At 32.8% G+C, this 15521-nt stretch overlaps 1 protein-coding gene across 1 annotated transcript; it reads right to left on the bottom strand.

Annotated features, from left to right (window-relative positions):
• Positions 1–425: 425 nt before the first annotated feature.
• LOC149795578 (homeobox protein pnx-like) lies at positions 426–15119 on the bottom strand. The gene is made up of 2 exons (XM_089964111.1): positions 14581–15119; positions 426–1973 (listed from the first exon to the last, which is right to left on the bottom strand). Exons 1-2 carry the CDS (start codon positions 14876–14878, stop codon positions 1459–1461), a joined length of 813 nt encoding a protein of 270 aa, XP_089820237.1. The 5' UTR covers positions 14879–15119; the 3' UTR covers positions 426–1458.
• Between the last annotated feature and the right edge of the window lie 402 nt (positions 15120–15521).

Raw genomic sequence — 15521 nt, 5'->3', positions numbered from 1 at the left:
GCTGAGCGCCTAGCAAGGCAGCTGTTAGTACCATTTTTTTAAGTCTGTGGTATGACTCGACCGGGGTTCGAACCCACGACATCCCACATCCGAGGCGGACGCTCTAACCACAAGACCACCGGAGTGCGAGAACCATTTATAAAAAGGTATCAATATGGTTACATAGAATTAAAGAAAATATATCAAGAAATGATACAAAGATGTGTATGATTGCTTAATGAGTTTTTCGTGGCTTATTTTCCTTTCCTGGATGGTTCATAGAAATCGTTCTAGAGAATATATAATAAAAAATTTATTTCCCACACACAGAAATGTAGCTTTTGTCAATGACTTGAAGAGAGCTTTTGATTTATTCATCGAGGTGAGAGAGAAAATGGAAAATTCCAATTTTGTATTTGTTGAAAGAAGATAAAAACGGAACAACCTTTGATAACATATTATGTTTTTATTTTCTGCGAATGATAATAATATTGAAAGTTAAATTAAGAAAATGGTTTATTTAAGGTAGTCCTCTTTTGTAAAGTCAACGCTTACGGTGTATATGGAAATGACGTGATCATAGCATTATGACGTCTTTGATATGACTCAACTTTCTACATAGATAGTTTGTAGACATGGTTGCAACTTGTGTATCTTATTTAATAATGAAAACAAAAACTTTTACAATTTTAATAATCGCAGTAACAGTCACGTTAATGAAAATGATAGTCAACGAAGAGTATATGAAACCATGGGAAATCTTCAGCGATTTACAACATGCCGTAAATCGGCTACGTGGGTTTTCAAATGCGGAAAACCTAGATAATCTCAATAATTGTGCAATATTTTAAGTATCGCTTAATAAAATGTCCATTTATTTGAGAAATCGATAAGTGGAGTCCATGATCTTTAGCATGTGCATATTGTCATGAATTTAAATAAAATGTTAATTCAGCAATTATTGTATAATCCATTAGTGTTATGTTACTTTTTCTATACTTGTCTTTGTAATGTCCCTTATATGGGGATAGATATTCGAGTAGAACTAGAAAATGCACACCACCTTAAAAATGTCTTGGCCACTTAACGTTATATACATTTTAAAAGGATAAATATCCCAACATTTTAACAAGGGATCACCCTTAAGGTTTTTGTCTGAAACCTATTCTCATGTATATAATCTGTTCCATTCTACTACTTTGAATTACTATATATGTTAGTGATTCAAAAATAGATATGCAAATCCTTGATCAATATTTTCAGGATAATTTTATATAATTTGCGACTTACTCGACAGTATTCAGTATCACTTTGCAACTTTACTGGTGAAATTATTTTTTTTATATCACACTTGTTTAAACGAGGAGTTTAACAGTTACCAATAAAAGTTCAATAAATAATGATCACGCTTAAGTCATAAATTGAAATGTTCATTATAGAAAACTTCTTTTAAGAAAATGTATGTGTATATATTGAGAACTACGTCGCCTGGGCATAATGTTGATGAAACATTGGATGTATGTGAGAGACATTTTCAGCTCTTTGTTTAAGGATGTTATATACCCCTAGTAGTCCCTGTTGGGGTAGATAGGGATGTACGCTGTGCAAATACCCAGATGGTAAGGAATAGGAGAAGGAAGACACACTTTCGGTGGAAGGATATCCTGTAGGACTATTTACATCAATTCCTGGGTTCTGCTTCTTCCATTTGGTTCTTCGATTTTGAAACCAGATCTTGACTTGGGTTTCAGTCAGGTTTAATGAAAGTGCCAGGTTTAAACGTTCACACACAGATAGATATCTTGTCTGCCTAAATTTGTTTTCCAGAGCCACTAGCTGCTCATATGAGAAAGCAGTCCTTGCTCGTCTCTGCTTGCCCATCTTGAATACTGTGTTACCTGAGCCACTTTTGTCCGGTTCTGTACACTGTTCCGTTGTCTTTTCTAAAGTGTCGTCTGCTTCAACAGATTCTCGACCTTCATCATCTTCATCCTCTGCAAAATAACAAATTGCAAATAGTTTAAGAAGGCCAAGAATCAATGAATTAGAATATATAGCTAACTTGGTAACAGAGTAAAAAAAATTACAAAGAAAGCGTGTGGGGTGGGAACTCTCTTGGCCCACATTTTATCTATTAATATTATGTTCTTTCTTCCTATTCAGATTTGTTCGTTCTTTAAACAATACACTCCTAAAATCTTTAAACTGTACATCCCTAATACTGTGAGCTAAATTTTAGTTCAAATCGAATTTTTGGACCATGCATCATAATGCTGTCATTTTAGCTGAAATCGAATTTTTGGACCATGCATTATAATGCTGACATTTTAGTTAAAATCGAAATTTTGGACCATGCATTATAATGCTGACATTTTAGTTGAACTTGATATTTCGGACCATGCGTCACAATGCTGACATTTTAGTTAAAATCGAATTTTTGGACCATGCATCATAATGCTGTCATTTTAGTTGAAATCGAATTTTGGACCATGCATCATACTACTGTCATTTTAGCTGAAATCGAAATTTTGGACCATGCATTATAATGCTGACATTTTAGTTAAAATCGAAATTTTGGACCATGCATTATAATGCTGACATTTTAGTTGAACTTGATATTTCGGACCATGCGTCACAATGCTGACATTTTAGTTAAAATCGAATTTTTGGACCATGCATCATAATGCTGTCATTTTAGTTGAAATCGAATTTTGGACCATGCATCATACTACTGTCATTTTAGCTGAAATCGAAATTTTGGACCATGCATTATAATACTTACATTTTAGTTAAAATTGGAAATTTTGGACCATGCATCATAATGTTGTGATTTTAGATACAAATAGTTTTCCATTTTGAAAAAGTTTAATTCCCTGGTCACATTTTTTTCAAAGTGTATTAATCGATCTAAATTGTTTTGTGATGATGCAGCATCTTTTTCTAATGTAGGCTATAATCTTTGATATTTAATATTCATAGTTACAGTATAAATCATATTTTTTTAAATATATAACTTAGATTGCACATCTTTCAATTATCCGTAATGATAAGGTTAATATTTACAAATGAAGAAGAAAGAAAAAAAATCGAAAACCTCATTATCATTTCATTGTAACCAGTATTATAATAAACATTTTGATTGGCTTAAATTTTATCATGTGTAATAGGCATATAGATTGGCTTAAATCGTATCATGTGACATACAAAATTATAAGTTATTAGTTCATAGCACCAAAAAAGAACTAGTCATGTATCCAAGCGCCTTAAATTGTTTGCGTTGATGATGTTTGTAAACAAAAGCTAAGATATAGTTATGTTATTAATTTCATTACATGTTTTGTTATTTCTTTAAATATTTATAATTATTAGAATTGAACTTTGCAGAATTCCAGAAGGCACGAAACATTGACACGATTACACACTACGCATGAACAGGTCTTCGCCTAATTGCAGCAGTTTGTTCAATGTGTAATCGCTGTCAAATATCCTGGCTTTGTTATTCCCATATAAGTTCTTAAATGTCAACTTCATATGGGTAGTTCCAGGGCCTGTCTTAAATGTCAGCTTCATACGGGTAGTTCTAGGGTGTCTCTTGAATGTCAACTTTAAACTGGTAGTTCCAGGGCCTGTCTTAAATGTCAACTTCACATAGATAGTTCCAGGGCATATCTTCAAAACAATCCACCAATAATTTTACTCACATATGATGTGGAACTGATATTAATTATTACGTTTGATAATTGTTTTGAATATACGTTTTAGAGTGCGTCTATGTCATCTTCGTGATCTATGTCAGTCTTACACAAAGTAATATTTAAGAGTATACGATTTACACAACATTTTTTGTAGATATGAAGTAAATGTGATGCCGATAATTTTTGTTGATAGTATTTATTTATTTATTTGTTTGTTTATTTATTTTTTATTTATTTATTTATTATCATACACTGCTATCATCTTTAGATATGCTTGTTCTAATCTTTTTTATATATAAAAAAACTCAAATCAGTTTTTGTTATTCTTTATTTATTTCCTTTCACCCCAATTGTTAATGTATATATTAAGACAATAATATATCCAATACATAAGGATGAAATTAAATTTTTTGAGTTGAACAGAATATAAACTAGACAGTGTTTTGAAAAAATGTGTTGTCAAATGTTTGAACTGAGTCAATACGGCCACGTCTAACAATTGACCCATGGCAGGGTGTTCCATCTGTCGAATCAACTGTCGCATTACTTCAACATTTCTCATCTAGTTCCCATGTTATTTTCATGAAATTTTCAAAACATGCTAACGACATTTGCTTCAGTTACTGATAATTTTTTCTAAAAGGAAACTCGCGATTTAAAGAAGGAAACAAAAATTTGCAAATTTGCAGGCGGAAAGTCTCAGTTTTTTTTTTTTCTTCTTTTCTTCTCCGAGGGTCAAAAATTTGTACATTAAATGCTCTACCTATTTACAACAATAACTACCTTTGACACGCATACTGGATTGAAAGCATCTACTAAACTACGCCATTTGGGACCCCTTGTCATGGGTGCTAAACAGCCAAGGCACGGCAAGAATCCGGCTTACAAGTGTTGCCGTCAGTTGCTCTGTTCCCTACGTTCAATGTACCGTGGCCATGTTACAAGGCTCTGACATTTAGCGTCAATTAGTTTTTGTGCTAGAGAGAGATTCCCAATGGTGTGTGACGGACTAGTGGCGACAGGTGATAGCTCAGGAACAAGTTAGGAATCATAATTGGCCTGAGCTCTGCTTTTTTTAATGAATAAATAATATAATGGAAGCATTGCAATTCAAAATAGATACAGTCAAGTAGGTACCATGATTATTATCGTCTAAATAGCTGCCAATAATATAGATAGTTATCAAAACAATATAATTAATTGATACTTTTATTTTAACTCAACTTACTCCTTAAAAAAATTACCCGACTTAATCGTGTCTTTATTTTGGGATCATTGCTAGTATGTAAAGACATAATATTTCGGTCAAAAAGAAGTTTCTTAGTCACAGATGGAACGGACACATGACACACGGAAACACTCTTAACATACATATCTCAAGCGTACAGATAATGAAAGCTAACTTATTCCCGGTAAACAAATTTTTATGTCTCAACTAAGAAACCAATGGACATGCGACGATGCTTTAGATTGCTTAAAATCGGATATAATTAAATATAAAAATAGTGTACTTTGGAAAAATACAGACTGGGAACAGTCATTTCGGTGAGCTGTGTGCATAGACCATGTACAATTTTAACAAGTACAGCATCCAAATACATTTCAACCACGTCCCCCATGCGATTTAAAAATGGGATTTCGTACCCATGTTATATTACCTCTAGAATAATCTTCACTTTGTGATAGGGAATTCCGATTTCTCAAAGAAATTATATATCTCGCTAACTGGAGGAACTGTACTTGAATCAGTTCACAGGGGCAGGCAATGGACCTGAACCGAATGCCATGTAGGAAATTCGTTCATATCCGGGCATCCAATTTTGACACTGACAGTGACGTCTCTTCAGCTCCTGTTTACTTAAATCAACTCAATATTGTGCAGCCGAAACGGAAAACGGTAGCGGGTGTTTTCCTTCAAACATTTAAAGCTGCGGTTATCACTTTATCACTGTACAGTAGAAGTTATTTGCTGTTTGTTTTGTTTTTGCTTATTTCCATGCTTGCTTTTTGTCTGGGAAGTGGCGGGTTTTTGGTGGGAGGTGGGGTTGCGTGAGGGAGGAGGGGTTGTTGTGTATGTATGTATGTATGCATGAATGCATGCATGCATGTATGTATGTATGTATGTATGTATGTATGTATGTATGTATCTATGTGTGGGGGGTATTTATGTAGATAGGTAGGTATTTATGTAGGTACGTATATATTTATTTAGTGATACGTTTTTAAATAAATAAACCACGACCAGACGACATTTTTTTATATACTTTTTAACGATAGAAATAGCCATTTATCTTATAAACTTCCATTTGAACATAATTACATCATTACAAGCCAGTCATACCTTAAATGTTCTCCACAGCATTTATAATATATTCTTGATTTCAAGCAGACATTCAATACTGCAGAAGAAAACACATTCATCTGAGATATTACACTGAATTTATTTACCGGTAAGCTGAATGGAGAGTTGTAGTGTATCTATAAACATACAGACATTATATAAGTCATTCCCTTTATTAGAGGGGTGGGTGGTGGGTGATCTAAAGCGCTCGCCTTTACAGATCCTTCTGTGTGGGTTCGAGTCTCTGGCTCAGACAACGTGGATCTCTGAGAAGGATCGACAGTAGCTTCCCGTAGGTTGGTGGTTCTTCCCAGGGTTATCCTGGGTTCTTCCTCCACCAAATATTCTGTCCACCATGAATAACCTATCATGTGCTGCAAAACGGCATTAAACCTACAACAACAACAACAGTTTTAGACAGTTTTATAATTGGTCAGCTCCGATCAGTGGTGTAGGAACATCCAAGCAACCCAAGCAACGTTAGAGGGAGAATCCTCAAAATGTCACATAAAAAAGACTATTTGTATTAAGAGGGCACCCCATAATTAAGTTCTGCTCTGGTTGGGGGGGGGGGCGATTTTCTTGCAACACCACTAGCTCATCAGATTCAAGTTGCTTGTGGTATCCTGAATTCAATAAGACAATCCTTGATATCTTTACTGCCTTTATCAAATGATACAAGTCTATCTGAAAGTATAAAGAAAATCCCAGCTTCGTTAAGTTCCCCAAATGCACGACAACTTGTCTGTGACAGAGCATATTGATGACAGGTTTTTATATTACTTTACTGGAGGTCATTGATATGATTTCACCAGATATCGAATCTTTTTATGGACCCAAACCAGTCTAATGATTTAATAATGACGGCATTACATTCCCGCCATTATCTAAACATTAGATGGGATCGATGATGGAGAAGAAACATCCCGAGATCTCAGTTCACTTTGATAATACCAGAAAGCAAATATGATAAGCTAATGTGTCAAGATACACAGGAAGGTGTGATGGTGAAATGGATAACGACGTCAGACTGGGGTTCCGATGCTACTAATTGCCAAGAGTGACAAGGCCCCGAGGTGATTAATGAATCTCAAATGTGCATCAAACTTACGTAAAAGCAGTCAATAAGGAGAATGTGATGTTATTATAAGATACATGTATGAGTTCCTTGGATTAAATTCATCCAGCATAACGGAACATGCCTCGCTATTCTTCAATCATGTTCAAGATGGAGAAAATAAATTGTTACTTCTGAAGATGGTTTTTAATCTAAAATGTATTAACCTCTTTTCAAAGGTTATATGTTAGTAATAGATAATGTAGTTGAATTCATTATTTATTATGACAGATTTTCCGGTAAAGTTAACTAATAGAAAACAAATGTCATTCAGTAAGTTTTCAACTCCAACTCCATCCCACCCCTGTCCGGCCGTGTACAGTAGAATCTTAATCTATCTTTGCCATTTATTCGAATAAAATGGCCACATACGTAGAAAATTATATTACTTTTCATTAGATCTTAAATTGCAACTGGTCTCTTTGTATTTCATAATAACATACAGATTATAGTTGTATTGCTGTGAGAACTAGTTCTAATTCTTCATAGTACAGTTCAAAGATGTCGCTATAATATCCAAATAATTCTGATAACAAAGGTGATTTGTATGTAATGCACGACGTTCTAGTCTTTTTGATGAATATGGTACAGACAGGAAGATTTTCTCTATTCTGGTCCAAACTTGTTACATTAATGAAACAAATATTATCGTGATATTACAATATTCCCTCCCTATAAGGTTCTTAGTTATAATACGGTTTCTGTTATAAGGCGAAGACAAACGTGGAGCTCATTTAATTAGGTGGTAACAAAATTGTGTCAAGTATGTATACTTCATTATATCGCGGTCTCACTAAAAGCGGGATAAAAGTGGTATACTCTATGGTTCATGTGGGCAGCGTTATAACGAGCGTAAACATCATATTGATTATGCCATACATATGAAAGTCGCAGGTCATATCATACATTTTAAAATGAAAACCCCAGCTATTCTCGCTGATTTTTTAAATACTAAATTACGTTTACCAGCATTCATTTTAAGCACATAACAGAGATGAAAAGCTAAATTATTTCTATTTAACAAGATCCAATATTTTACTATTTGTATTTTCCTTAACTTCTACTGCCATAGGGAGTAACTCCCAAGTTCCCCACAAAATGCATCCAAATATAGTTGGATCATTCTTGCCGCAAGATGTATGTGTACATAACTTTGTAGGCATGTTCTCTGCATCACCGCTGGTGGGATGCCCAAATGCTTGAAACAAAACTAAGCAGAGAGAGAGGGTTGGATGGACAAGAATAGATATCAAATGCTATAATGACAAATTTTGAAAAGACGAATCGAATGCTGTCCGGTTCATTCTTTCAACATCAATAGTAGTGTATTAAACAAAAACAGGTCTTAGATTTATTTATATGAAGGTTTATATTCGATAGTATTATTATTTTTCAACGCTATTTGCCTACTAACGAAATCAATGAAGCTATTTAAAAACAATGTCATGTACCAGAAAGAAAAACCTTTAATTCTCTGTACTAACGTCCAATGCTAGTACTACCACTTTTGAACTTTTTCTAAAATATTTTCATTATAAGTGGTAATGAAATATATTACTGAAATATGTCGCTAGTAACTGTGTGTTCAGTTGGGACACTTATGTTAACAATGCAAAAATGGTATATGTCTATCCCCGCCCGTCCGTCTGTCTGTTAATTCAACTGTCTGTGTGTGCATTAAAATCTTTTTTGGTTGTATAACATTTATTTAACTCTCTTTTCAGATCAGCTAGGCAATTTCAATTTCAATTTGTTATTTGCTCCAAAGAGGATGAATATGTATGTATGTATGTATGTGTGTGTATATATATATATATATATATATATATATATATATATATATATATATATATATATATATATATATATATATATATATATATATATACATATATATATATACATATATATATATATATATATATATATATATATATATATATATATATATATATATATATATATATATATATATATATATATATATATATATATATATATATATATATATATATATATATATATATATATATATATATGTTTCCATTATCTATACAATTTTTCTATAAGAAAAGAGGTTTTTCGACATAAATAAATTTCATACCATCTGCTTCACTTCTTTGTGTTTATCTTCTTCCTTTTGGGAACACCATTCACAGATACAATTTAAACTCTGCTAGTTAAAAGTGAATTTTTCTTCTTTTTTGAAAACAGATATTAAAATTGTTGATTAGGACCGAGATCTTTTAGAAAGCCACCCCAGGGTGCCAATAACAAAACACTATTTTGTCCCTTTGCAAAAATTATATCAATTTGTAATGGAAACAAAAGGCCCACCATTCCTATTTTACATCACAAAGGACATTACTTGAACGAGAAAAAAGATACATGCATTGCAACCATTTAAGACTTTTACTTTGGAGAAAACCACTGTCCTGATAAAATCTCAGAATTAAAAGCATCTCCATTATGACAAGAAAGCATAAGACATGCATTTATTGAGTAACACACACACACGAACATACAAACGCATACACAAACACACATATGTATGTATGCATTATATATATATATATATATATATATATATATATATATATATATATATATATATATATATATATATATATATATATACACATACATATATATATACACACACAATGATCATCATCATCATTATCATCATCATCATCATCATCATCAGATGATGATGATGATGATGATGATGATGATGATGATGATGAAAAAGAAGAAAACGACAATGATAATGATGATACTACTATTATTGCTAATAATAACAATAACAATAGTAATGGTGGTGATGATGATGACGAATGCACGAACAAATTAGGGGCCCCGAGAGGCCGAGTGGTCTAAAGCGCTAACCGTTACGGATCACTGCCATCTATCCTCTGTCTGCGTTGGTTTGAGTCTCGGGTTGGGACAATGTGGATACGTGAGAAAGCTTGCCAGTATCTTCTCGTTGATCGGTGGTTCTTTCTGGGGCTTTCCCTGGTTCTTCCTCCACCATTTATACTGGCTGCCTATCTTGTGCTGAAAAATGTCGTTAAACCATACTACAACAACAACACGAACAAATTAAATAATGTCTAAAAGTAGTGGAGATTGTAGAGTAGCGGTGTCGGCTGCAGTGCAGCGTTTGGAAAATTTCACATCTGCTTCCAACAACCTTTCTAAATATGAAAAGTCTTCCTTTATATATGGCCCATTAGAAGCACTGAATTTTCTGCCGAATATGTCTCACCAAAATCCATCATGAAATCGGATGATTGACTGTCTTGGAAGTAATAGTATTTCAAAGAAAACTTACCGTGGTCGTTTATTTCCTTCACGTCATATAAATGGAATGTCCTTCATAAGCTCCATATTTACAACACTAAGCCCATTGTATGTCTTTCTATTTTTGTATAATATATTATTTTCAATATTTTGGAATTTTACTGCATACAAATTGACTAGTACACATGTTAATTCTTTGAACAATCCTAAAAATGTTCACAAGATGGCTGTGCATATATGCAAAGTCTGTACATGAAAACGTAAGATATATGAAAACTACGCAAACTCATATGTTCTTTCGGTCTGCATACTCTTACTACCCTCGCTTACTTCTCCTTAACTTAGATTGGGTTACGAAGATATCCTCCTTATCTTAGATGGGGTTACGAAGATATCCTCCTTTTATCTTTTATAGGGGTACGAAGTGATCGTCCTTATCTTTAATAGGGGGTAAGAAGTGACCCGCCTATATCTTTCTTACGGGTACGAAGTGATCATTTTTATATTAAGGGCTACGAAGGGAACATCCTGATCCTAAATAGATCAAGAGGGTACAAAGTGATCCTCCTTACCTTAGATAGGGGGCACGAAGTGATAATCCTTACAAGATTACAATTTACCTCATTTATATGTTATATATATTATTATTATTATTGTTGTTGTTGTTGTTGCTGTTGTTGTTGTTATTATTATTATTAGTAGTAGTAGTAGTAGTAGTAGTAGTAGTAGCAGCAGCAGCATTTTACCTAGAAACGTTAATGTTTTTGTGTTGTAAAATAAATTCCACAAGATAGATACGGTTTAAAAAATGCTCAAAAATGGCTCTGCGACCTTTATTTGTTAACTATAAGCGATCGGGATGATATTAATAGCAATGAATCTAGTGGCTTAAATCCCCTTAGGACATACCCCACCCATGCCTAATGCATTATAAAAACTACACTGCAGAGATGACTTTAAGAAAGAAAAGCCTCGTTATGCTTCAATCAGTATAAGCTATTTGACCAACAAGCACATTTCAACTACAACCAAGTTAAGATCGCCCTCCAGAGAAAACAGATTTATTAATAATAAAGGTGGAGTCAGTTCATCAATATATTAACATCTCAATAACGATAATCTATGCCGATAAAAGTAATCAGCTTTAGTAATTGTGAGTCACAGCCAGGTAATTGAGGTGTAGATTAAAAATTAGATGCGGCGGACATTTTGGGACGAGAGTTTTATGGAATGAAGCTGATCCCTTGTTCGTATGGATTGGGATAGGTCGAAATAGCGCACGCATAGACACGATGCTGCATTAACAAAAAACGTACGGACAGATAAACAGTAATAACACATAAGAGTGACTTATATCCCTCAAAATATCAGTTATCAGAACAATCAGACGAGAAGAAGAAAATATGTCGTGCTTAACATAAAATATAGACACCTGACTTTGATTTTGTTTTTCTAGACACGCATTTCATCCAGTTCTTGATCACTCTGATTATATTTCCTTTATAAGACATGTAATTTATCTAGTTCCTGATCATTCTGATTATATTTCCTTTATAAGACATGAAACTTATCCAATTCTTGCTGACTCTGATTATATTTTCTTTATAAGACATGTAATTTATCTAGTTCTTGATCACTCTGATTATATTTCCTTTATTAGACATGCAATTTATCTAGTTCCTAATCATTCTGATTATATTTCCTTTATTAGACATGTCATTTATCTAGTTCCTGATCATTCTGATTATATTTCCTTTATATGACATGTAGTTTATCTAGTTCTTGATCACTCTGATTATATTTCCTTTATTAGACATGTAATTTGTCTAGTTCCTGATCACTCTGATTATATTTCCTTTATAAGACATGTAATTTGTCTAGTTCCTGATCATTCTGCTTATATTTCCTTTATAACACATATAATTTATCTAGTTCTTGATCACTCTGATTATATTTCCTTTATAAGACATGTAATTTATCTAGTTCTTGATCACTCTGATTATATTTCCTTTATAGGACATGTAATTTATCCAGTTCTTGATGATTCTGATTATATTTCCTTTATAAGACATGTAATTTATCTAGTTCCTGATCACTCTGATTATATTTCCTTTATAAGACATGTAATTGATCTAGTTCCTGATCACTCTGATTATATTTCCTTTATAAGACATGTAAGTTGTCTAGTTCCTGATCACTCTGATTATATTTCCTTTTTTAGACATGTAATTTATCTAGTTCCTGATCACTCTGATTATATTTCCTTTATAAGACATGTAAGTTTTCTAGTTCCTCTGATTATATTTCCTTTATAAGACATGTAATTTATCTAGTTCCTGATCACTCTGATTATATTTCCTTTATAAGACATGTAATTTGTCTAGTTCCTGATCACTCTGATTATATTTCCTTTATTAGACATGTAATTTATCTGGTTCCTGATCACTCTGATTATATTTATTTTATAATACATGTAAGTGGTCTAGTTCCTGATAACTCTGATTATATTTCCTTTATAAGACATGTAATTTACCTAGTTCCTGATCACTCTGATTATATTTCCTTTATAAGACATGTAAGTTTTCTAGTTCCTCTGATTATATTTCCTTTATAAGACATGTAATTTATCTAGTTCCTGATCACTCTGATTATATTTCCTTTATAAGACATGTAATTTGTCTAGTTCCTGATCACTCTGATTATATTTCCTTTATTAGACATGTAATTTGTCTAGTTCCTGATCACTCTGATTATATTTCCTTTATAAGACATGTAATTTATCTAGTTCCTGATCACTCTGATTATATTTCCTTTATAAGACATGTAAGTTGTCTAGCTCCTGATCACTCTGATTATATTTCCTTCATTAGACATGTAATTTATCTAGTTCCTGATCACTCTGATTATATTTCCTTTATTAGACATGTAATTTATCTAGTTCCTGCTCACTCTGATTATGCTACCTTTATTAGACATGTATTTTAATCAATTCTGATCACTCTGATTATATACCTTTAAAAGACTTGTATTTTAAACAATTCCTGATCACTCTGATTATACTACCTTTAAAAGACTTGTATTTTAAACAATTCCTGATCACTCTGATTATACTACCTTTAAAAGACTTGTATTTTAAACAATTCCTGATCACTCTGATTATACTACCTATATAAAACATGTAGTTTATCCAGTTCCTGACCACTCCGATTATACCACCTTTATAAGACATGTAAGTTGTCTAGTTCCTGCTCACTCTGATTATGCTACCTTTATTAGACATATATTTTAAACAATTCCGATCACTCTGATTATACTACCTTTATAAGACATGTATTTTAAGCAATTCCTAATCACTCTGATTATACTAGACGCTTCTAACGTGCATATGACGATCATTAAAGAATTAACTCTTCAATAGTATATGACTCAAATATACAATAATTTGCACATTTTGCTCTGCGTAAAAATTACTTTTCTTAATTCCTAAACAAACAATAATAATAAATATTTAATATTCTACACAAATCTTGTAAACACGTGCCCTTTTGATGCCATTATTAATCTGAAGTAGAAACATCTTTAGCTCTGGATTTGTTATTTGTTGAGATAAATAGCGTTAGGTCTGGATTTGTTTTGTTTTGTTTTTCTGTAGAGACGAATATCGTTAGGTCTGGATTTGTTTATTTTTGGAGATGAGTAGCGTTAGGTCTGGATTTTGTTTTTTAAGCGAAAGCAAATTAAAGGTAGCCTTAGTACTTGTAACGGCAGTATTGAAGTATTTGTTTTTAGTTTGCATGAGTCCAAGAAAACATATTTTTCAAATTATTTAAGTTCGTATTTGCATCACTTATCCTGATTCCATATTGTAGTCCTGTATTATTATTATTATTATTATTATTATTATTATTATTAAAATAATAATAAAAGAGTAAGAGCAGCGACATATCTGTAAATGTTAACAACTTATACAAGACAAAACATCAGGTTTGGAAAAGAAGAACGTATAATGGTAGCAACTTTAATAATAATAATAATAATAATAATAACAACAACAATATTAATGAGGATAAGGAGTATGATAATAATAACAATCATAATACTATATTATTATTATTATTATTATTATTATTATTATTAATACCGACCTTCATCGGAAAAGTAGTCATCCTCCTTGTTATCAATCCAAGGATGCCAAATTTTACTCGTTTTTGGACCCGTATATTTACTGGGATCAAGAATGTCTTTCACTAAAAATGTAGATTTCGTCTCATATTGCCTAAAAGTTTCCTCAATATTTTGCACTCGAGTGTCCGGCAACTTGTCTGTGCTACAGGCGTCATCTGAAGCGTTATCTATTCCAGTTTTATTGTTAAAGTCACAGTCTGCATTTGCTTTCATTTTCGTGTCCTTAGACAAAGAAGAGTTCGAGTCGCAGCTATCCATCGCAGACGACAACCTATTTATATCGGTATCCAACAAATTCGATAAAGTTCAAAACAATATTTGCGTTAGATGAACAACTTTTGAAGCATTATTGAATAAGACGTCAAGCGGGAACGGCTCAGGTTTTCTTCCTTTGATCCGATGCAGTTTAGGTAACGTCGAATCATAAGCGAGATTCCGTGAGCAATCATGAGTTATACAACTCTAAAATTCACCGGCTGCTGCTAATCACAGTTTAATATGGGGCACATAAAGTGGCAACATTGTAGCAGTTTGCTGACGTGTGTACATAAACAATTGCGCATGCTCCAATTTGTAGATTTGCATTTGGAAGGTAGGCGGTACCAGTTCCAACCAATCATCAACTAAGTACTGCCCGCCGCGTGCTATTGGATCAAATTGTTATGAAAATATTTCTCGTGTGTGTGTGTGTGTGTGTGTGTGTGTGGTTGTGTGTGGTTGTTGTTGTTATAGGGGTTAACGCCATTTTTCAGCACATGATAATGGTTAAAATAAAACAATAAATAAACATAAAATTGTTCTTTCAACGACGAATAAAAAAAGAAACCTTCGATTGATTCAACGCAATAAAATACTTTTTCAAATTAAAGAGTGCTACGAAACGTATATGTGCATGAATATG

Source organism: Sinohyriopsis cumingii, chromosome 7, assembly GCF_028554795.1.
Source record: "Sinohyriopsis cumingii isolate HCF-2022 chromosome 7, ASM2855479v2, whole genome shotgun sequence".
Lineage (NCBI taxonomy): Eukaryota > Metazoa > Mollusca > Bivalvia > Unionida > Unionidae > Sinohyriopsis > Sinohyriopsis cumingii.
This window is presented reverse-complemented; position numbering and strand designations above follow the sequence as displayed.

Bases quoted from the DNA above. Each gene is read 5' to 3' on its own strand.
- LOC149795578 (XM_089964111.1), bottom strand. From the start codon at position 14,878: ATGGATAGCTGCGACTCGAACTCTTCTTTGTCTAAGGACACGAAAATG. The intron at 1,974-14,580 runs GTCGGTATTAAT...GTTATTTTGCAG, and splicing joins TGACTACTTTTCCGATGAAG to AGGATGAAGATGATGAAGGT.